General features: G+C 41.8%; 1 protein-coding gene across 2 annotated transcripts in view; it reads left to right on the top strand.

The window, feature by feature from the left end:
* Nucleotides 1–5,591: 5,591 nt before the first annotated feature.
* The window catches only part of Tbc1d15 (TBC1 domain family member 15), a 56,606-nt gene continuing 38,168 nt past the window's right edge, over nt 5,592–24,029 (top strand). The window contains exons 1-4 of one of the 2 annotated variants that reach the window (XM_021173958.2): nt 5,592–5,697; nt 17,108–17,206; nt 18,562–18,636; nt 23,378–23,516. In XM_021173958.2, the coding sequence (XP_021029617.1) occupies nt 5,668–5,697; nt 17,108–17,206; nt 18,562–18,636; nt 23,378–23,516 (343 nt within the window). In that variant the 5' untranslated portion in view covers nt 5,592–5,667. The remainder of the gene's footprint in view (nt 5,698–17,107; nt 17,207–18,561; nt 18,637–23,377; nt 23,517–24,029) is intronic. The other variant, XM_021173957.2, reaches the window with a different exon arrangement.

Below are 24,029 nucleotides of genomic sequence, written 5' to 3'. Positions count from 1 at the left end.
TCTTCTGGAGTGTCTGAAGACAGCTACAGTGTACTTACATATATAATAAATAAATCTTTAAAAAAAAAGATTGATTCTGTCCATCTGCCTGGCTACAAGTATGTCCCCCTTCTTTGCACACCACTCTGTGAGCATCCCTCTTGAAGTTCTATATCTGGCAGGAGAAGACAGCCATCCCCAACAAAGGGGGACAGTTGTTCTGTCACAGGGTATGTAAATGGATATGCTCTCCTGCTAGAACTCCCAAACAAGTTCCCAAGGCCCAGAATAAAGCTTTTCTTCAACTATGCAATGCTATCAAATCACTTGAAAGAGATGGGCATTAAAGGTAGGCTGAGGACTGGCAGGATGCCTTAGTTCAACAAGTGCCTTCATCCACTAAGGAATCTTGTCTAAGTTCAGTCTCCAGAAGGTAAAAGGTTTTTATTTGGCAGGGGGCGGGGGGAGGGGGATCAGTCAGGACACTGTAATAGATTACTGGGCAGTGTGGAATTCATTAGAAAACTTTTTAATGCCATGCACACAGAGATAACATATGGTGAGGTCTCCAAGAAGACTTCAGGCCCTGGCACTAATGAAAATAAAAACACAGCTGGTTGGTGGTGGCATATGCTTTAATCCCAGCACTCAAGAAGCAGAGGCAGGGGAACCTCTGTGAGTTAGAGGCCAGCCTGGTCTACAGAGCTAGTTTTAGGATGGTCAGAGTCCTGGCCTCCTCCACCCCTCCAAACAAAGCAAAGCAAAGCAAAACAAGGGAAGAAAACTTGTCAGGGTTTCAGAGGTGTGAAATTAGAGCCCATGTGGCATAAGAAGGGTCTGCTCTTAAAGTTTTCTTGAGGATGGGGAGTTTCACAGGACAAGCATGTAGTCAGATGCTGATCTCCAGGCACGAGGCAGGGAGAGAAACCGGGAGAAGGATTTGCTACTACAAACCTCTTTGGTGTTAACTCACCTCCCAGGTGATGATTCATGGTCCTGGGATATCTCTTAGCCAGGGACTCATAGGTTGCTGCAGATATTGTGGCCTGAGCAGAGGCTAGATTCTAAAATTACATTTTTTTACAGTGGAGGAGACAACTGGATTCCGGTGGTTGTCCTTTGATATTCACACAGATGCTGAAGATGATTCATTTTGCTTGTGCTCACACACACACACACACACACACACACACACTGACTAATTAAATATTTTTTAAAAAGCTAGCTAGAAATCTAAATAATCTAGGATAGCTTGTTGATTTTGGTCATTACTATACAAAGATATAAACTTTTCTTAAGTATGGTTCCTTGATCCATCTCTCAGAGAGGAATCGTGTAATCTCTGGTTTGTCACTGAAATCCACATTCTCCATGTGGCCCTACATCGATTAAGTCCTAAGACAAAATGTGTGTGTGTGTGTGTGTGTGATGTAGTCTGTGGTTAAGGGCTCAGGAAATGAAAGAGCTCAGTGGAAAGGCTGGTGGGACCTAGGAAGAGGAAGTACTGGGACAAGTTCTGAGGCATGAGGTCCAATCAGAAACGAAGGTGTGAGAGAGCGGAATGGAATGTTAATTAAAGGCCAAGGTTTAGCCAGGTTGGTAATCACTTCCCGCTGACTGCACAGCACAGCTGACTAAGATATATATCTGCAGTTGCATCTCTACTCAGCCATAAAGTAGTTTGTGAAGTTTGAAAGTCATTAACCTCTAAGATTTAACCTCTTCAACTGACAAACATGGGGAGGGTATTTCTTAAGCCTTTCCTTGGTGTCTGCCATTAAGATTTTGTTCTTACATCATATATTTCTTTTTTTTTTAAAGATCTATTTATTTGTTATATGTAAGTACACTGTAGCTGTCTTCAGACACCCCAGAAGAAGGCATCAAATCTCATTTACAGATGGTTGTGAGTCACCAGGTGGTTGCTGGGATTTAATTCAGGACCTTAGGAAAAGCAACCAGTGCTCTTAACCATTGAGGTATCTCTCCAGCCCACATCATATATTTCTTATTAAAGAATGACTATGTAGCTCATGGAAATGATCTCAGAAAAATTTGAAACTATTCATAGTTAGGAGAAACAATCAAAACTTACATTGTATGCTAGCTTAAAAATATTCACTTGCTGTATGTATCTGCATTATATATATATTTTCTAATCTAGTAAACAACTAGAACCCAGAAAAAAAAAACACACTGAAATGTTGGCCTCATTTCCTCCCTTTATAAGCAGAGGTTTTCCTGAAGAAAAGCAGGTCCTCTTTACCCCATGTTACTACATAATTGTGCTATTCCAAAATGAGGGATGAGACTTAGTTATATAACAGCTAATGTCTAGTTATGTGTCAGTATAGCCATTGTAGAAATAAAAACAGCATAGTTCCTACCTTCCAATGGTTCACTGCATAGTAGGAAGGCAGTATTTTACAATGTGATACACAGAACCCGGAAAACATCTGGAATCGATGTCTCTTTTGGGCTGACTCCCAATGCCCACTTTGAAGTAGCATTTTTCTTTGGGGATTATCCACTTTATATTTCTTTCTTTCTTTCTTTCTTTTGGCTTGGAACTCACTGATATTTATCTACCTTTATTTTTTTATTCTGGGTGGAGTGTGCTATATGATGATTTTCTACCTTGTTAATTAGAACATCATATAAGTATATACTTACACACACTTATACATAAGTGTATACTTATATGATGTTCTAAGTATATACTTAAATGATGTTTTCTTATAACAATGGCTTATAGTGATCGGCTCAATGATAGAAGCCATAGTCTAAGTCAATGCAATCTGTTACAGTTAGAAGCAATTGTACAGGGTCTTGCTATGTCACCCAGGCCAGCCTTTAGCTCAGCAGGTAGCCAAGAACTCATATCATTCCTCTTGCCTTAGCATGTCTGCTAGTCAGAAGAGATTTTATGATAACGCATAGTGCATTTAAAGTTCATCAGATTTAGGTTACAGTAAAAAACAAATACACAAAAAAAACAAACCAAAAAAACCTGGCTCTGAACAGGAACAACTGAGAGAGGAAGCTAAAATTGAAAGACAGGAATGATTTGTGAGGATTCTTATATGCTATGCTGAAGAATTTGGTTTTTTTTTTCTTTTTTTTTTTTATCCCCCCCCCCCCACCCAAGATGTTGAAGGAGCCATTAGGTGATTTTAATGAGGGTTTTCACATAATTGTATTACTGCTGTGGAAAGAACAATATGTAAATGGTGCACTGAGGGATGATGAAGCAGGAAGCAAGGAAATAAATTAAGGTGACAGCATAGTTGTTCAAACACTAAATGGGATCTTGACCAGGAGACAAGCACTGAGGACAAGGAAAAGGGGCAGAGCAAAGGATGCTCTCTGTCAGTTCTCCAGAAGACATATCCCAAGGGGTAACGTGACAGAAAGATTTCCCTTTGGAGAGAGTACTAAGAACCAATCTTAACTTTCAGTTAGAAAGAAAGAAAATGTTCATACTCTGGTTTTCTAAGTATTATAAACATATGTATCAATTTTGAGTCCTAAGATTCAGGTTTCTGTTGGGTAGTTCCTGAATCAGATCTGATATTCTACATTTCTAACAAGCCACCATGTACCTGTTGGTGCTGTTGGCCTGCAGACATCGTGTGAGTAGCAAGGTTTAGTATTTGTTTGAGCAGTGAATAAATTGTTTAAGTAAAAGGTTACAACAGGCAGGGAGTATAAAGGAGCTAGGGCTTAGGAAAGGGACATGGACTGGAGATACCTGGGAAGTATTTGGAAGTGATGATGTCAGATGCCGGGATAAGGTGCTACAGATGCTGGTGGGAAAGACAATCAAATGTAATGCCCAGAGTCGGCACTTAGGGGCACCTGAAGACCGGATTAAGAATGTCAAGTAGAAGATAAACTTGAGAGGTCACATTTTCAAGGAGATGTCTCCAGCTGTCAAGCTGATTATTCACAGGAGAAACTATTATCAGATATTTAAGAAATAAGGTTCTTGTTTTGGTTGTTTTTTGTTTTATTTCATTTGTTTGTTTGTTTGCCTTTTGTAGTTGTTTTTTAGACAGGGTTTCTCTGTGTAGCCCTGGCTGTCCTGGTAGAGCAGGCTGGCCTCAAAACTCACAGAGATCTGCCTGCCTCTGCCTCCCCAAGTGCTGGGATTAAAGGTGTGGGCCACCATACCCAGCTAGGAAATAAGTTTTATTTTTAATTTTACAAAGATTAAAAAAGATGTCTTCAGGACTGTTAGCATGTTTGGCCAATGTTATGTTAGATATTTAAGACATTAGTTCTTTAAAATTTACAAGACATTATTCTTGACACTGCTAAGTTTTCACAACATAGTGAGGTTTCTCCTTTAACCACATTACTCCATCCTTCTGAGATAGCAGAAGAATCCAGTTTTGATTATTCAGACTCCAGTTGCTGCCCACAATCAGTTGGCTTGAGGAAGTCTGGTCTACTGATAAGCCCCTGTGCTCTCTCGCTGTGAACTCACTGTGCTCTCGCTTCCTTAATGGCTGGCGGATGCGTTGCTTTACTGAGCAGTGAGAACTTGGGCACTGGGATCTAGGGCTTGCTTGGAATCTCTGATATTTGGGGGTCAGAGTCCCTCCTGGGGCTAAGCATGCATTCACCTGTAAGACTTAGGCACCTCCCTCCCGGATTAGATACTCACAGAACCTGCAAATCACGTTTTTCTGCTGTTACCTCAGGCAGCCTGAAAAGGCTCTAACTCAGCCGGCAGGTACGACCCTTGTGTGGGTGAAAGGACACTTTTACAGGGGTCTCTTAAGGCTATAGGAAAATACAGATAGTTACTTTACGGTTCATAACAGCAGCAATGTTACAGTTATGAAGTAGTAACAAAAACAACTTTTTGGTTGGGGTGGGGGCCTCACCAAAACATGAGAAACTGTATTAAAGGGTCGCAGCATTAGGTAGGTGGAGAACTATTGCTAACTGCTCTAAGACGTCAATTTTATTGTGTACTAAGTCTCAGGGCGCTGCACTGAGAAGGAATTAGATTTTGAACTTAATAGTTTACCAATCTGTTTCCAAACATGGGGGAGATCCGTATGGCCATACACAATCCCTCCGTTACATGCAGATGCTTGGGTGAATTTTAGGAATTGAAATCATAACCACTAAGCTGTGGAGGCACCCTGAACTCTGGAGCGATAAAGGGCCTTGTAGTAACTACAGTTCCTATAAAAATACCATGCTCAAGGTCATGCGTGAGTGACAGCAACAATACTCAGGTTCAGAATCCTCTAATATCAAGGGGGAAATGTCTCTGCGTGTATTAGCTTCAGGGCTGATGTTCAAGGCAATTCCAATTTTACCGTGACTTATTTAAAGCAAGAAAGCTGTGGCATCGTGTTCTGGGTCTAAACAAGGTGCTCCTTCCATCACACCCAAGAGACTCGCCGTTCCCCAAGTTAAAAGTGCCACGCCCGGGCAAACTTCAAAAGCAGTAGACTTCTATTTAAAATGTGGGGGAAGCACGCGCACGCGCACTGCAGCACGACGGCTCCACCCTCTTAGCATCCTCACCACGCATGCGCCTAACTGCCGTTCCCGCTCCTCCCCGCCCCTTTCCCGCCCGGATGTTATTTTAGCCCGACCGGATGTTGTTGTGAGTCCGAGAGCCACGTGAGGTTGTGCTACGTCATCACCAGGCACGCGCGGGGGAACATGGCGGCGGCGGGCGTTGTGAGCGGGAAGGTGAGTAACGGCACCGGCTGGTGCGGGTGCTCCTGACCGGTGGACTGCGGCTGGCGGGCGGAAGGGCGGCCGCCGAGGGGCAGGCGAGCCACGTCGGCTTCAGAGGAGACCGGCGTGTGACAGCGAAGGGGCTCCGCGGGGTGCGAGCTGCCCCTCCGGGGTGCTGGCTGGGTGAGCGCGGGGTTAGACGGTTCCTGCTCCCAGGCGGTGCAGGCCTGGGCGTTTGTCCCCGGCTCTGCCCCGCAGCGCGGATCCTTTCGGGAACCCCTGAATCCGTTCCTTCTCCCTGTGACTCTGGTTCTTTACGTCTGCCCTTCCGACTGTAAAACCTCCTCCTGTAAAAAGCCTTTGACCACCCTGGCTTGCTTGGCTCTCTCTCGTCTTTGGGGGAAGGCGTCGAGTCACCATGCAGAGGAACTGACCAGGAGCTCTGCAACTCTGTCCTCAGAGCTTGGGGTCCTGTTCGAAAAATTACCCAGATGGTTAATGGTTGCGGGCGTTAGGTTGGGAACTGGCGATTGACACCGCGCTGGGCTCATCTAGAAAAGCCTTTATGAAAACATTTGTTTCCTAGATGTCTTGGGGGCGTTACTGTGTGTGGGTGTCTGCCCTGCTGTTTTACAGGAGGCTTTGTCAGTGACACCCTCTCAGTGGGCTAGGAACCACCATTAGGTACGGAGGAGATTAGATTGGCAGTTTATATGCAGAGAGCCAGCTTGTGCGAATATAGGGTTATCTGCTTCATGCGATGCACCTGACTGCGTTTCCCAGTGGCGAGTTATTTCGCAAACGTCAGTGACCGGCTGGTAATGACTCAGAACACTAAGACCTGTTTACTTGTTGCAGATAGCTTCCGCTGTTCCTTCAGTTCCACGTAGTATGTTTCGCTGCTTTTCTCCGCGTTTTGAACTTGACAGCGGTTGTGCAGTAGCAGATTTAGATTGTGGAATAACAAATGCCGGTCTTATCTTCCGTGCTGATCTGAATTGTGACCTTGGGAAATTGGATAATTGAGACTTCTCTGTTCTTCGTCTTTATCTGCAGAACGGAAGGGATGCCGGGCATCCTGTATTGGAGTGCTTAGGAGTAGACGCAACAGGAGTGCTTATACGTTATGTATTCTTGGCTCTTTCGGGAAATAGGTTGGGCATTCTTTTAGGGTTTACTTCTATCCTTGCCCTTTTAAAATTTTTTGGTCTTTTTTAATTTGAGATGAGTGCTAGTGATCTCTTGATTCACTACAAATTAGAAAGTTATCTTGGTGTTTTGGGCTGGGCTGAGCCAGTCTGGTACTTTCCAAGATGAGATCTTCACAACTTAAACTACACTTCTCTTTTCCAGCTTGCATGGATTCTGAAAAGAACCCTCGATAAAGCAGTTCTGAGACCTAAGGGGCTCCCCACCTTCTGCAGTCATTAGTATACCGTTCACAGACTGACTTCCCAAGCTTAACTCTTGTCTTTTGTAACTTTGCTTCATCACCTTATTTGACTGAGGTGACTGTTCGGGGCTGCTTCGTGGATGTTAACAAAGACAGAAGCTTATTGTGATAAGTTAAACTGGGCAAGACAAGCCCCGCCCACACCGAAGGACCAAACTCTAGGCTGCCAGTTCTAATTGTCAGTGTCAGCAGTGCTGCTGTCCAGCGTGGAGAGAAACTGCAGATGACCTTGCTTTTCTTTGCATCTAAGGCCTGGGAATGATGAAGGAAATTAACCTTTTTTATTCAGAGTAGGAATGAAAGGTAATGTTAAGAGTGTGGAGTCGAGCCAGATTTTCTTTTATAAAGTAGCCACTTTCTAGTGACTTCAGCCAGTCTCTGTTTTTGTTTCCTCTGTAATACGGCAACAGTACTGGCCTTATGTGGGATTCTAGGATTCATTACTAAACGCATCCACGTGTGGCCTGGCCGGGAGTGGGTGCTGTGCTGGCATTGCTATTTATCTCAGCTTCCCTGCAATTGATTGGCTGGAGACTGTTAAAACCTAGAATATATTATTTTGGTATGGGTGGTAGCTATCTCTTTTTCATTCTTATTTTGGGTATTGAGGAATACCGTGTTTTAGACGTCATAGTTTTGTCATTTTGGTAGAGAGCCTAACCTTTAACAGCTGAGCTAGCTTTGTAGCCCAAGACATCGTGTTTGGATGCTGAATAAATGTCCTTATCCTATGGCACCAATTAAGGAGATAGTCCTAATTGCTTAGGATCAAACCTGGCTTGGCTTCTTGAGTTGTATGACTTTGGGAAAATTACTTAGCTTCCCTGTGCCCATTACCCAGTTTCATAGAGTGGTATAAATATACTTCCAGCATGGAGTTGTTAAATGAATTAATATTTGTAAAACATTTAGAGTAATTCTTGGCATCAAGCATGTGCTTGATAAATATAGATGTCTAACTATTGTTAAGTAATATTGGTTTTGGATAGTTATTTATTCATGCTGATGGGTTTCTGCAAAGAAACAGAAGGCAGTACACAAATATGAAGGTAGTATAGTTATGAAATAGAGGGGAACGTATATAATGCTGGGAACTAAATGGTTGGTTTTTTAAATTAAGCTTTAGCGAGCTACTATGTGGCAGTGTTTTCTTTCATTGGAAGTAGAGAGAAGCCTGCTCCACTATTAAAAGACCCCACCTCCCAACAAACTAGTTTGAGTTTAGCTCACACAGCATGGTCTTCTGTGACTCTTTCCTACTGTGCAATATAAATGTGATTACAGTGTGCCTGTTTCCACTGGTGAAAGGAAAACCAAAGCGGAACCAATCCCCGAGCATCCTGCAGTGGGAGCCAGAGCATGGTTTAGTAAACAGAATACCAATAGAGTGCACTGAATTCTCCTCTTGGTGATGGGTTTGTGTGTCTTAGGTTTCTATTGCTGTGATGAAACACTATGACCAAGAGCAGCTTGGGGAGGAAAGGGCTTATGTTATCTTACAACTCCCAGGTCACAGTCCAGCATTGGAGGAAGTCAGGGCAGGACCTGCAGTGGAGACCGGAGCAGAAAGCTAACTGCGTGCTCCTCCAGGCTTGCTCAGCTCACTCAGCTCGCTTTCATTAATCGAGAAAATGCCCCACAGGCTTGCCTACAGGGCAGTCTGTAACTTCACCTGAGGGCTTCTCTCTTCAAATGACTGCTTGTGTCAACTGACAGGAAAATCCATCCAGCAGAGTGTGCATGGGTTTATTCGTATATGTATATATGTATATGTAGAGGCATTTTTCTTGCAGTTTTTGAAAGTGGGTTGTAGTTTGATTGGCAACCCTGATTAGTTCTTAGAAGTTAGCAAATTTGCTTTGCTATGTATGTATACCATGTTTTCAAAAGGCAACCAAACGGAGTGGGGACATGTTCCTCTGGATAGTGAGATAAGCAGAAACACTGTAACAACTGGTCTGCTTCTGCTGTAACAGTGAGGAGAACTGAGTTCCTGGGATGAAGGAAAGGAAAAAAGATAGCTTGAAAGAGTTTTTGGCATCCTCTGCTGGTTACTTTCTTACTCTGCAAATATTGAGGACATTTGTTCCCAGCTATACCAGGCATGGGGGATATATCACAGAGCTGTTGCTCTCACGGTTTCTAGACCACAGTTTTCTGAAGAAAGACATAGTTATCCTCTACCTTGTCACAATAAGACACACAGTAAGAGCTCGGAGTCAGTGGCATTTTTAGAGAATTTTTATATTCTGATGACCTGTAGGTTGATGGTTGTCTGTCATGAAGTCAGATTTTGAAACACTTCACCTGCACCTTGCTTAGGTCCTGACATCATAGATACTCAGTGAAAAGAACAAACGATAGAGAAGATGGGGAGGGATGGGCCCCCTAAGACCCACCGTTTTATATTATAAAATCCTATTGTCCATTTTCTGTCACCCTAGGACTTTTAGAAGACATAATTTTTTTCTGTGTTTTACAGATTGTTGGTGGTGGTGGTAGTGTGTGTGTGTGCGCCTTAGTGTGGCTGTGGAGGTTGGAGGAGAGCTGTTTTAGGTGGTCTTCTCTTTGGGCTTTGGGGACTGGTCTCAGCTGCCAGGCTTGTCTGGCAGCTGTTGTACCCATTGAGACATCTTGATTGCCTTGTGGTAGTAAAAACAAACAAACAAGACCCCCAAAACTTAAAAAAAAAAAGTGTGTGGGCCTGTGAATGGTGTGTATATGTAAAGGTCAGAGGACAATTTGCTGGGGTCAGGTTCCCCCTACCGTCTGTGGGATGGGACTCAGGTTGTCAGGCTTGGCATCAAGGGACTTTACCTGTGGGGCCACTTCCCTAGGCCCTGTTCTGTTCATTTGGTTTTGTTTTGAACAACTTGAAACTATTAGGAAGTCAGCAGTTACCCTGTCAGAATTTGTTTTGAAGACATTTTTTAGTAAGAGTTTATTGCATGGGTTAAACTTGGCCACCTCCACTTTCTCTTAGATACTTGTACAGTCCTGTGAAGTCATTCATGCTTTGGGAAGGTAAAGAAGATTCTTTTTTTCATATTTTAATTTTGAGATAAGCCATCACTATTTCTTTTTAAATTTTTTTAATGTTTTGATAATATATTTTCCCCTTCTCTTTTTTTTTTCCTTCTAAACCTTCCCATACATCTTTTACTCTAAATTCATGGCCTCTTTTTTTCATTGTTGTTACATATTTATGTGTATCTACATTTGCCGAAGCACATTAATATAATCTGCTCAGTCTCTGTTGGTTGTGTATGTTTCTGGGGCTGACCATTTGGTGTTGGAGTGCCTTGTGGGTTTTGGTGCAGAGCTGAGATCTCCTGAGCTCTCAGTCCTCTACTTGAGCATGTCTGTTGTCCTCCTTCAGCTCACAGCTGTAGGCAAGCAGTCATTGGTGTCATTTGTGACTGTCCTAGGAAGTGCAGTCCCGCAGCGAACTCCCTGGTCCCTTGGCTCTTAGGGTCTTTCTGTTCCTTCTTCCGAAGTGATCCCTGAGACACAGGGGTGTAGATGTATTCACTGGGATTGAGCTCCACACTCTGCGTTGGGGTGGTGGTGCTTTTCTGCAGTGGTCTCTGCTGCAAAGAGAAGTTTCCATGCTGAGAGGTGAGGACTACACTTACTGTGCAAATAAGGACAAATGTTCATAGATTGCTGTTAGGGATTATACCGGTTTAGAAACCTGGTGGTTATGGGTTCTCCAAGATAAATGACTTTATAGCCCTGGATCGTTGGCTAGGTTCAGTAGCAGATATGATTTCCTCCTGTTGAGTGGAGAAATACTCTCAAACATTTTTTTTTTTTTTTTTTTTAAAGCAGAGTGAGTCTCTTGTAGTTTAGGTGGCTTTGAACTTGCTGTATAGCTGAGGATGTCTTTAACGATCTGATTCCCTCACATCCCAAAACCTGAAATCACAGGTACCATGTACCATATCAGGTTTATGTGGGGACAGAATCCATAGCTTTGTGTATACTAGGCACTCTACCAGGGATATTCTCACTGTCTAGTAGATTTTCTTGGAGAGTTTCCCCCCTTCTGGGGTCTTCTGTATACTGTGTAGTTAACTGGGTTCTTACAGGAATATATCCTTTATAGTTTTTAGTGATAGTGTTTAGCTTACCAAGCATTTGAATACCAGCTATATAGTGGGTTCTTTGGATGTAAGGGTCATTAACCATGGATTTTTGCTTTGTTTTTTCTCCTTTGTTTACTGATACCTGATCTCATTCTAAGTCTGGAACTTAACAGTGGAACCCAGGGCTGGCTGTGAGACTTTGATCTTCCTGCTCACATCTCAGTGCTGGAGTCAGTTGGTGCCCAACACTGGGTTTTAGATCGAATTGCTTAAAATGTAAATTACGCTTGATTATCATTATGTGTGCAGCATGACCCAGCTGTGTGTGGAGGGCAGATAACGATTCATAGGCATCACATCTTAAGGTTATCACCCATCATAGGAGTCTCTGGGATTGAACCTGGCTGCAGCTCTTTGTGCTTCTTGTACTATAATATATATGTTGCCAACATAAGAGATGCCATCCATTGAATCATTTTGTAACTCCTCAGATTGCTAGATTATTTTGTTTCATTCATGTCTGACATTGTTTTATATACTGGTGTCCTTATGAAGCCTCAGGCCTGCTTCATTGAGAAGTGCTGCACTTTCTATGTCTCAGGCACACTCTAAGAGTCTCCGTTGTGTCTCCATAAAGTGTCTCTGTACCAGCTCTATTCCTGACTCTTCTTCCCTCACTCCCAGAGTCAAGTTACACAGTCAGTCCTGTTGTTCTCACTTCTACATATCTTCCTGCCATCCGCCTTTCTTGATTCCTGCCACCTCTGATGTAGTTGAAGCTGTCACAGATCTGTCCATCATTGGCTGTTAAGACAGTCTTCTGGCTTAGAAAGGGGAAAGCCGACTATAGACATTCTCCTGTTAGAACTCCAGTGGATTTTCTTTGTCTTCAGGATAAACTTCAAATTTCTAAATTCCTTAGCAGGAGTTGAAGAAATAACTGTGAATGTCAACCCACTCTTTAAACTGTGAAGATGAGGCCCTTGTAAGTCAGATGGAGTGGAGTGGGCAGTGGGCCGAAGAGTCTGACAGGCTTGTACTCTTTTTGAAGGGTTGGCAGAAATTGTTTGTGGAGGAGGGATAATAGAGTAGAGTGTTTGAGGTACAGTAGTTACATAGAAACCACTCAAAAGTTTCAGGGAACAGGAAGACTCAGAGAGGGCACAGACAGAAAATTTGTGTGTGGGTGTCAGGAGGTGTAGTGTCACCGTAGTAGAGGTGAAGGGTAGAGTCTAGAGGAATTGAAACTGTTAAGATGTAATCAGATGCACTGGTTCTCTGTTACACATCACACAGATAACTAGAGCAGGCCAGCAGAATGTATGTGAGCAGAGACTCAGACATGATGTGGGGCGGGGTCATGGAAAGGCTGGCAGACTATAATGCATAGAGTCAGGATGGTGAAAAGCTTTCAGGGTAATTAACTAGTTGGGATGTCTGATAGCCTGGCAATATGAAGAGCAGGTTCCTGCAGAGCAGAATGGTTTAATATGCGCGTGCAAATGGAGATAGCAATTAGGTGCTTAGATGTTTAGTTGTGGAGCGCAGCAGCATATCTGAACCATGTGGCTTTCCCTGGGCATACTCTCTGTATCTAAAAGCCTAAATTGTTCTCTGTAAGCTAAATAGCTTTTAAATAAACTGAAAATTTGAAGCTTTTCTTGATTGTGGATTACTTTGTGAAATTCACATAGTTGTTAAAGTGGGTATTCGGAAGTAGCTATTGAGTTTCCATATTTGGAGAGATGTAGGGCAAGGATTTTACCTTAAGCTTATTAATGAGTATTTTAGTTGAATGCTTTTCATTTATCCTTAGGTTTTGGAAATAGTTGGTGGTACTATAATAGCTCAGTTCGACATCAGTATAGAAACTGTAGGAGCTCACCTTGGGCTGTGCATGCTCTCTCCTCAGCTTTGTCAGGAGCATGGCTTACATTCAGTAATGCAGAAGTGCATCTCTGTCTGCCACATTGAGTTTGCCTGCAATGTCTCATATTTGCTCATTAGCATTTATTGTTAAAATCAAGGTCAGCAAATTTGCTATAAATCATTTTCTATAGCCCCTCAGAGCTCTTTAATAAATTATTATTATCATCTTTCCTTAGCATCCTTTGAGGCGATAGCAGTTCATGAAAACCAGGGTTGGCCTTGAACTCGTTATAAGGCTGTGGATGACCTTAAACTCTTTATGTCTCTGCTGCTTCAGCCTCCCAGTTCTGAGATTATAGGCATGTGCTATAGTGCCTGGTTTCAGAGGTATTTTAATAAGTTATCTGGTTTAGTTCCTTTGCTAAAGGCTATTAATGTTAGTAGCACATCATTAGTGCACATGCCATTTCATATGTATGAATGGAAGCCAGAAGATAACTCGGCTCTCCACAGGATCTGGGGCTCCAACTCCGGTCATGAGGCTTCGTCCTTTTATCTGTTGAGCTGCTCACTGGTCCCACCCTAGCAAATACTGTTGGACCTCCTGTGGTCCTTCTGGTCTGGAACTCAGACATTTGCCTACTCCTTTCTCATGAATGCTAGGATTAATGCTAGGTCATTTTAAAATATTTATTTTAATTTTTTGCATGTAATCTGTGCACCTTCTCATGCTCTTTTGTAATACCTGCATAATAGAAAAGCTATGTAAATTGAAGATAATGCTGTATTGTTTAGGGGATAGTAAGAAAAATGTGCATGCATGTAATACAGATGCTTTTTTTGTACTAAATACTTTTTAATCTGGTTGAATTCAGAGGATATAGAATGTATACAGAGTTGGGGATTTCATAAAATTTAGTAGTTAATGCGAATCAGTCGCTTTCTATTTGTCTTTTCAGGCAGACTTAACCAATTTCTAGAAGTTAAATTATACCTTTAAAATTAGAAAGATAAACATGACTGTCTTCTACATGCAGTAGAATATAGTTTAGAATTTTGAGTTTTGTGGCATGTAATTTTCCCTCAAAAAGGTACAGAAGAAGAACAGGGCATGGTGGTGTGTGTACCTGTGACTTCAGCACTGGAGGCAGAGGCAGTTTTATCCATGTACCGTGATTAAAAGTTTTCCTGGGTATAGTAGACTGGGCTGGCATGTGTGGTCTCAAATCTGTCCAGGCTCTTCTGGGATTTAATGTCTCCATTGAGAAATGAGGTATATAATTCTAATGGGTCTGCATTTATATGTTACTTAGTCTTTTCCCCTTACAGCTTTTGATTAGTATGTGTGGAGAGGGACTTGGCTTTCTGTATCTGGTGTTCTGTATGCTCCGTGTACCTTGGTAGGCATATCCTTTAGTTTGGGGAAATTTTCTTGAAAATGATTTCTGTGTTTTTGACTTCCTTTCCTTTCCTCCTTTTTTTTCTTTTTCTAGACAGGTTATCTCTGTGCGGCCCTGGCTGTCTGTTCTTTCTGTAGACCAGGCTGGCCTCAGACTCAGAAATCTGACTGCCTCTGCCTCCCAGGTGCTAGAATTAAAGGCGTGTGCCCCGTCCCTACTACCTGGCTCCTCCTCATTATTTTTACATCTGCTCTTTTCATAGTGTTCCAGGTTTCTTGGAATTTTGTGCCTGGAGCTTTCTAGATGTAACATTTGCTCTGACTGAGGTGTCCGTTTCTTGTCCTGTGTTGTCAGTGCCCGAGCTTCTGGCCTTCGTCTCTCCCGTTGATAAGGCTTGTCTCTGTGGTTCCTGTGAGGTCTTAAAGTGTTTATTTCCAGATTTCCTTCAATGGAGTTTTCTTTATTGAGTCTGTTTCCATATTCAGGTCTTGAACGGTTTGATTAATTTTGTCTACTGTTTGTGTTTTTGTAGATTTCTTTAAAGGAATTATTCCTCATAAAAGCTGCTTTAAGGTATTTGTCTTGTGGTTCAGCTATGTTGGAATACTAGGGGCCTGCTGTGGTAAGGTTGCTGGGCTGTAGTGGAGGCCTACTGTCCTGGCTGTTACTGATTGTGTTTTTATCCCGGCATCTGGGATTGGGAAGATTATAATTTTAGGTGCTAATGTCTGGTCTTGCCTTTGGGGGTGGCATGTCTTGTTTCTTGGTTTCTGTTTTGTTTGTTTTCCTGTCTCTTTAATGTGGTGGTTGTATGTTGCCTGGTAGGCGATTATTCTGGGGTCCTGATGGGTGTGGGCACTGGGGGTTCCAGGTAAAATGTGTTTCTGGGTACTGGGAGCTGACACATAGGAATGGAATAGCTGTGGCAGCTGCTGATGGGGTTCACAGGAGAGAGGAAAGCAGGGTGTTCCACCAGGATCTGCGTAGTCCCCTGGGAATGGGGGCAGAGAATGAGGAGAGGGCACAGCAGGTCTGCCACAGTTAGGGATGAAGCTAGAAGATTGACTTTAGAGGAATGGAGAGTGAGGTGAGGAGCTGTAGATAGACTGCCTCCCTGGTCAGAGAGTGCTGTTGGAGATGGGGATGGGACAAAGCAGTGGGTGGGGGACTGTGTGTTCCGTGGAAGATAGGGGCAGGGGAAATCTCCCGCCTTATTCTCTGTAAGTTTATGCCTGTGTTATAAAACTACAGCAGCATGATCTTTTGTGAGACCATGCCACTATAGGTGTACAGAGAAAGCACCTACCTGTTCTTTATATCTTATTGGCTGATCTTTTGGATATTTTCATGTAGATTTTTAGTTTGAACTCAGTGTTTTCCTTAAAATATTAAAATATTGTTGTTGGTGTTGTGTGTGGCTAGAAATAAACCCAGGGCTTTGTGCCTGCTAGCAAGCATTATATCACTGGTGGTTATCCCAGCTCCAGACTGGAATAGATAGATTTATACAGTAGGCACATAGCATTTAGTTAAACGTCATTATAGAGAAGAATAAGAATGTGGGGAATGCCAGGGCCAGGAAGTGGGAGTTCGTGGGTTGGGGAGCAGGGCAGGAAGTGGGGAGTGTATAGGGGACTTTTCAAGATAGCATTTGAAATGTAAATGAAGAAAATATCTAATAAAAAAAGTTGTTAAAAAAAGAATAAAGCTTAATACAGTATTCCAGCAAAAAAAAAAAAGAAAATGTGATTTTTTTTTTTAACCAATCTGAAAAAGAAATATTCATGTGTATTGAAGCAAATTTCCTTCTAATTTTTTTATGTTTGAAGCTCCCTGAAGTCTGTGTGGTGTGTTTTAATACAGGTTGAATATTTCTAATCTGAAAATTCAGAATCTGTAATGTTCTCAAATCTAAAATGTTTTCAGTTCTGAGTCGACACTAGAAATAGAAAATCCCACACCTTAACTTCACCTGACACTCTGCAGTCACGGCACTCTAAGCCTTCAGACTGTATATATAAGGCATATATGAAACAGAAGAATTTTGTGTTGGATTTGGCCCTGTTCCTAAAATATCCATTGTAAGTACATATTCACGAATCTTCTTGTCCAGTCAACCTGTGATACATTTGTATATGGGGTAATCAGACACTTAAACAGTATTATAGGAAAATACCTTGAGGATTAGAGAGATGACTCGACAGTTAGAGCCCTGGCTGCTCTCCTGAAGGACTCAAGTTCAGTCCCCAGTTTCCACACGGCTCGAAGTTCCATAGGATGTGATGCCATCTTCTGGCCTCCACAGGAACCAGGCCTGCAAATGGTGATTAGACATTACATGTAAGCAAAACATGCATATGAATAAAACATTTAAAAAGTCAAAACGAAAGAACACATCTCAGTTACTTTTAAGAAATGTTGAAATAAAAAGTGTGACTGGGAGCTAGGGCTCCTTTAGTAAAGTACTTGCCATGCACACGTGCCTTCAGATCTCCAGCTCCCATGGAGACGGAGGCGGGCCTGCCATTTCAGCTCTGAGTAGGGCGACGCATGTGCATGATGCACATGTGAAAGGGAACTCACATGATGATCTTGGTTTTTTGCTGTTTCAGATTATATATGAACAAGAAGGAGTATATATTCACTCATCTTGCGGAAAGGCAAATGACCAAGACAGCTTAATTTCAGGAATATTGCGTGTTTTAGAAAAGGTGAGTTTCTGGTAAAATGATTTATTTAATAATAATAATATAATAATAATAATAATAATAATAGTAATAATAATAATTTATGATGGTGATTGTCTTCAGGGCTTTGGAGAAGAGTCTGAATTTTATATATGTAAGATTACTGGCTTAGATTTTTCTCTAAACCTACTTTATTTAGGTTCTAGAGTGCTTCAGCCTCTCTTCTAGCCCATTGAGAGGTAGGGGAAAAAGAAAGAAGGTTTATAGCAAAAGGAACTTATGGACTTATTTAGAAGTTTTTGGGGCAATTCTAGTCTTCATTGTCGGGGTATCAGCAGTCCAGTCCAACAGCAAACACTCAACACGAATCAGTAGCAGCGGCTTGATCGGCTGGGTCCAGTAGAGCACAGGCTTCACCGAGAGAAGAATTGGTTGGAATACCAAGAGAGCCCTCTCAAGTGTCTGCTCCAGCAAAGCATTGTGAGCTCTCTCACATGTCTGCTGCAGCCAAACATCCACTCCTGTGTCTGCTTCAGCCAAACCTCCTCCCACAAGACAGCTCCAGAGAAACATCGCGTGACACAACTGAGTTTTCAAAGAAACCAGAAATTTCCCACTTCATAAGATAGTGTATAGTTGAATAATTGTTGTAAATTTAATATTGAGATATGCTAGATACAAAATACCTTGGGTGATGAGAATCATGAATTATTTTAAATGTGTATATAAAGCTGGGCATGTTGGTACACACCTTTAGTCCTAGCACTTGGGGGGCAGAGGCAGGTGGATTCTAGTGGTTTTGAGGTCAGCTTGGTCTGTAGCAAGTTGCAGGACAGCCTGGGCACCTGAGATATCCTGTCTCACGAGAGAGAGAAAAGGGTTATGCAAACTTTATAGTAATACAAAATTTTCATAATGAGAAATAATTAGAATTAAATTTCCATGATTGTTAAATAATGATAATGTTAGCATGTGTAAAATACTAATATTTAAGGACCTAAATTTTTATTTTGCATTTAGAAGTAAAAAATGGATTAAGAATATAGTATATTAGCTGGGTGGTGGTTAGGGTACACCTTTAATCCTAGCACTTGGGAGGCAGAGGGAGGTGGATTTCTGAGTTCGAGGCCAGCCTGGTCTACAAAGTGAGTTCCAGGACAGCCAGGGCTAAACAGAGGAAACCCTGTCTGGAAAAACCAAAAAAAAAAACAAACAAAAAACCAAAAACCCAAGCCCCCCCATACATTGTGTGTGTATACACACACACATACATAATATATATAGTATATTGATGAATTATAAATATAATTCATGGTTTCTCTCATCAGGATGCTCAAGTTTTCTTGATGAATTCTAAATTTCCTGATTTCCTTCTGTAGGATGCTGAAGTAATAGTAGACTGGAGACCGTTGGATGATGCATTCGATTCTTCCAGTATTCTGTGCGCTGGAAAGGTATTTATAAACTACTGCTCAGAGAATGATATATGTTTTCTTTTTGTGTGTGTATATGTAAGTATGTAGGCATACACGTGTCTTATATACCACCTTGCTCTAGTGCCTTCACCTGTGTAGGCTTAAGTTTTTTAAAACCTACTTTTATTTTAATAAGGGTTCTTAAACACTTTACCCTTCCTTCTAGCCCACCACCCACCAGAGGTAGTGGGAAAGAACGGTTATTAGGATGCCGGGAAGTTCTTTGGAGCTAACCTAACCTGCACTGTCAGGCTATATGCCATCAGTTCAGTTCAGTAGTGTCAGGATAGCAAACACAGAGCAGCAGCAGAGGCCTGCCCCAGCAGTACCAGCCAGACCTCAATCGGCAAGTTAGCAGGTCGACCAGGAAGGACCAGCAGGGACGCCAGGAGTTCTCAGTGAAGATGAGAGACCAACGAGTTGCAAGGCTAGCTACGCACAAGCCCCCATCACTGTCTGTTGGGTCTTATTTACACTCTTTCCAAACATCACCTGTCCATAACAGGTCTTGCCTCAGCAAAACACCATTTGAGTCTGTACCAGCTGATACCACTCTGTCTGTCAGCCTGAGTCTGCAGAAACGGCAAGAAGCCATCAGACCACCACAGGAAGTTTTTGGGTGTGGTTTTTTTTTCTATGAAGCCATGACAAAGGATGAACATAAATGAATGGCAAGGCATACAAATACCATCCAGTATCATCCTCCATCTGTTGGGTCTTTCTTAGTATCATGTGATTGCTTTAGCAAAACATCCTTTACCTGTGTCTGCTTTAGTGAAATGTTCCTTCTCATGTCTGCTTGAACTTTACCTATTTGTCTACTCCAGCAAAGCGTGCCTTGCATAACTTTCTACAAACCCCGTCTCCCTGCCCACTTTGTGCTGGTACTCTTCTCCCTGCAGTAGATCCGTTTTCTGTGGGGGTCACAGTGTCCCCCTCCTTTCTACCACCTAAGATTCATGCACACACACATGCATGCACACGCACATGCCAATAAATGTTGGCGTAACGTTTCTATGCACTGCGCAAAGATTGGCTCTGCCTTATACGAATGCTGATTTTTGAATGGGCAGAGATCTGATTGCAGGCTGGACTTTGGTATTGTTAAGTGTCACCTGTCTCAGTGTTTTGTAAACACTCCCTCTTTCCCCTTCTGCTGTGGTGTATTACAAAGCTGATGGCCTGTAGCAAAGTTTAATTTTCTAGATCTCTAGGTTTAATTTTCTTTATTGTTTCTAATCTCTAAGCTTGTTTTATCATCTTTATTGATGTTGAATCTAGTGCAGTTTTGATTCAGAATGTATTTTTTAATATAATTTTTATGATTATCTTTATTTCTAGTCTTCAAGGTACTCTGGGTAATAGGCCTTTGTGAACATTTTTCTAGATGTTTGGTGTGCTTTTAAAATATGTAAATTGTTCTTTTAGTTGTGGTAAATATTCTTGAAATTTTTGGTAATTTCCCCCTCCCCCAATTTTCTGTTTTCTTATATTCTGAAACTTTTTAGGCCATTGGATAAGTCCTGTAATCTTTAAGAACTTTCTTTCCTATTTCTTCTTTGTTGCTTTTTGTTTATAGTATTCTTTAGGAAAATTTGTTAGTTTTTTTAATATATTTTTTAATGTATGTAGGTGTGTCTGCACATGTGTGTGGTGTGTCCATGAAGTCCAGAAGAGGGCATTGAATCCCTGAGAGTAGGGTTATAGATAACTGTGAGCCACAGTGTAGAGGCTGGGAATTGAATCTAGGGCCACTTAACCACTGAGCCATCGACTACATTTTGACTTTCCAAGACCTCTTTCCTTTCTGAATACTCTCCCTTCCCCTTAAATAGAGAGCATGGTGCTTGTCACGGGTATGATATACATTTTGTTTCTGGAGAGTTTAAGCATTAGTCATGTGTACCTTCAGCTCCATGATAGTCTCTCTGTAGCCCTGAGCAGCCTAGCATTTGCTGTGTAGACCAGGGTGGTCTTGAACTTGCATGGTCTTTCTACTTCTGCTTCTCAAGTGCTAGGATCACAGACTTGTTGCCAGTACACCCAACATAAAGATGATTTAAAAAAAAATTGTGTATAATCTGATTGCTCTGCATGATTTCTCCTGCTACTCCCATGTTTGCTTTGGACTCCGGCCTTTTGCTTATACACTTGTCTTGGTATTTAGAGGCCTTTGTAGTTTTAGGCTCATACTTATTTACTAGCAGGTGTTTGTAGGGCGGGTAGGTGTTGAGGGCCATGTGGGATGGGATGACTCTGAGGTGGGTCTTTAGCACTCCTCATTCTCATTGCTGACTGTGCTGTAGAGAGGCCAGTGTTGGGGATGAAGAGAGGGCATTCTGAACGGGGCCGGATGGTATGTGCCTCTAAGCCCTGCACTAGCAGAGGGGTCTCTTGAGTTCAAGGCCAGCCTGGACCACATAGGGAAAGAAAACTAAAGAACCCAGCCAAACAAAACCTTTATGGTAGCTCTCTGAAAATGACCTTTGAAGTGTAGGCCCTGGAATAATAAAGAGACCACTGTGTTCTGTAACTGCCTTTTCATATAGTCTCCTCCTCATGGGTTTGTGGTTTCACCCTGACCCTAAGAATCTCCTTCTCCCCCTTTAACAAAACCTTTCGCTGCAGATGTCCTTGCTCAGAACCTTCTCTTCCCTGGTTAGTATATCTTTCTAGGCTTCATCTCTGGCTTGTGCATGTTAGAATACTTTCCTTCTCTGTTAATTTTGATGGTATATTTGAAATTTTTATACTTAGTTTTGTAACTTTATTTTATTTATTTTTGTGTGTTGATTAAATAATCATGCTTTCTTTAAATGTAGGGACAAACTCATAAATGTGCTTTTTTAGATAATGGCACCATTGTAGGAACATCATAGGATATACCGACACTAACCTGGGTGGTACATATCAGTCACCTGATGAGTCCTTTTGATATCCAGAGTATGATCATAGTGCTGTATTGTATAATATATAAAAATATAGAAAAAAGTAGAATATGTATAGTCTTAATGACAAAAATCTAGTCAGTGTGTAAGCATTGCACGGAGCCATCTTCAGTATCACAGATATGCTGCCCATAGTTTGTTGTGTTGTGCTTTTCCATGACCGGCGGCATGTGGTAGACGCATTTACATTAGCATCATCGTAAGTGAGATCAGTGCCTTGTGCCACAGTACTAGACTTCTGCTAAGCCATTGTACAACAGTAATTTTTCAGTTCCACTCTAATCTTTTGGAATCATTGCTCTGTGTGTGTGTGTGCGAGTGCGTGTGTGCGTGCGTGTGCAAAGAGAGAGTGGTTAGTTGTTTACTTAAAAGTCATTATGTGATGCATGAGTATAAATAAACTAGAAGTAAAGTTTAGTATGTATCAGCCTTCAAGCTCTAGCCTAGGACTTAAACACCCACCCCCTTAATTCCTTACCCTCCTATCGATGGGTATTTTACTTTTTACGAGTTCATCTATGTTGCCCTCCTGCAGGTACTGTTAGGAAGTACTACTGCCAACAGTGGAAGACAGTCCATTTTCTCATACTTTCTTTTATATTTGATATATTTCAAAATTAAATAAGTCAAAAATAAAGTCTTTTTAAAACATTTCTCCTGGTGTTAAAACTTTTTTCCTTTTTAAAATCAATTTCTTGCTTTTTGTATGTGTATGGGTGTTTTGGTGGCATCTGTACTTGTGTACTTAGTGCCCAGGGAGGCCAGAAGAGGGTGGTGGTTCACCTTGGAACTGGAGTAAACAGATGGCTTCGCTGACATGTAGGTACTAGGAGTCAAACCCTGGGACAGCAGTGAGGCTTTTCTCGAGTCCCTTTCGGTTTTCACTTCCTTGTTCAGAACATGTGTTTATTATTATTTTTTCTACATTTCATTAGTCTTGTGTGTGCTTCATTGTGTCTTTGTGGTTCTCTGTCTGTCTGTGTGCATGTGAAGGTCAGAGGACAACCTGTGGGAGTCGGTTCTGTTCTTTGACTGTACACATTCCCGGAATTGAACACAAATGGACAGGCTTGGCAGGCAGCAAGAGGCTTTTACATGCTCACATCTCACTAGCTCCCATTTGTTTGCACGAAGTTTGGAGGTGTTGTTTTGTAGTCAGGGTATTTCTCTTTTGCCTATCATGGTTTAGAGGTTCACTTTAACTTACATATATTGTTCTTTATACAGAAGTAGATGTTTGGTTTTGTTTTCTTTAAAACCCAAATCATATGCATTGGTATATGATACATGTATATTTATATTACAAATGTTATATCTAAATTATGTATATATAGATATGTTATAGCTATACATCTTAGATTAATGTTGCTTTTAGCTAATTTTTATTGTCAGAAAATACGTAATTAATTTTGCCCTAAATAAATCCCTACAGTTAGTTACTTTCCACAAACCTCACTCTGAGAGTTGGATGCTCTTTACCTTTCACTTCCCTTCTCTTGTCCTAAGATGGCCACCATGTTCAGACATCACAGCTGCATACATAACAGGTCAGTGAGGAAATGAGGTGAAATCGAGTGAGAGCCAGAGCCCTTCAGAACCCCTGTGGCTTGTACGTGTTGATTGGCAGCCCTGACTGCAAAGAGGGGGGAAGCAAGAGAGCAAGGAGGAGAGCTGGCTGGTGTCCTGTTGCCTGCCTGTCACTCATGGGGGCTCCGGTGCTACACATTGGCATCTACTAGCTTCAGACTTACACATTAATGTTGTTGTTTCAGGACTCCAGCTCAGTCGTAGAGTGGACTCAGGCTCCAAAGGAAAGAGCTCATCGGGGGTCGGACCACCAGAGCAGTTATGAGGCAGAGTGGGACATGGTTACTACAGTATCGTTTAAGAAGAAGCCACATACAAATGGAGGTATGAATGACATCTTTGAGGTCTAAACTGAACAGATGTGCAAAGAAATGCTTTAATATTCCTCAACCACGAGGGTGATCTGATTCTTTAATGTGTGTGCATAATAACTAGTTCTGTCCTATTTTTATTTTTTGTTTTGTTGTTGTGACTGCAAAAGAGGATTTAAAAATACTCATTCTATTTTTTAATTACTAATAGCAAAGTAAGAAACACTTAAAAAATAACTTTCATAAACTCTGGGTGATAACTGCACATCTGAGCTCAGCACTGGAGGCTGAGGCAGGAGGAGCCTGAGTTCAAGGGCAGCCTGGAGTCTCAAAGCAAAGTACTCAATACATGCTTTCCTTAATCTAGTATTTAAAAATGATGTTATTTCACCCTGAGGCAGCAGGGGAGACGGAGTACACTATTAAACTGGACATTTCTGACTCTGACGATTTGTTTTGTAGCTCATTCCTGTGTCTTCCATATGTTCAGTTGCTATTCACCTTTGTATATTTAAATCTGTATTTA

Source organism: Mus caroli, chromosome 10 (genome assembly GCF_900094665.2).
Source record: "Mus caroli chromosome 10, CAROLI_EIJ_v1.1, whole genome shotgun sequence".
NCBI classification, from domain to species: Eukaryota; Metazoa; Chordata; class Mammalia; order Rodentia; family Muridae; genus Mus; species Mus caroli.
This window is presented reverse-complemented; position numbering and strand designations above follow the sequence as displayed.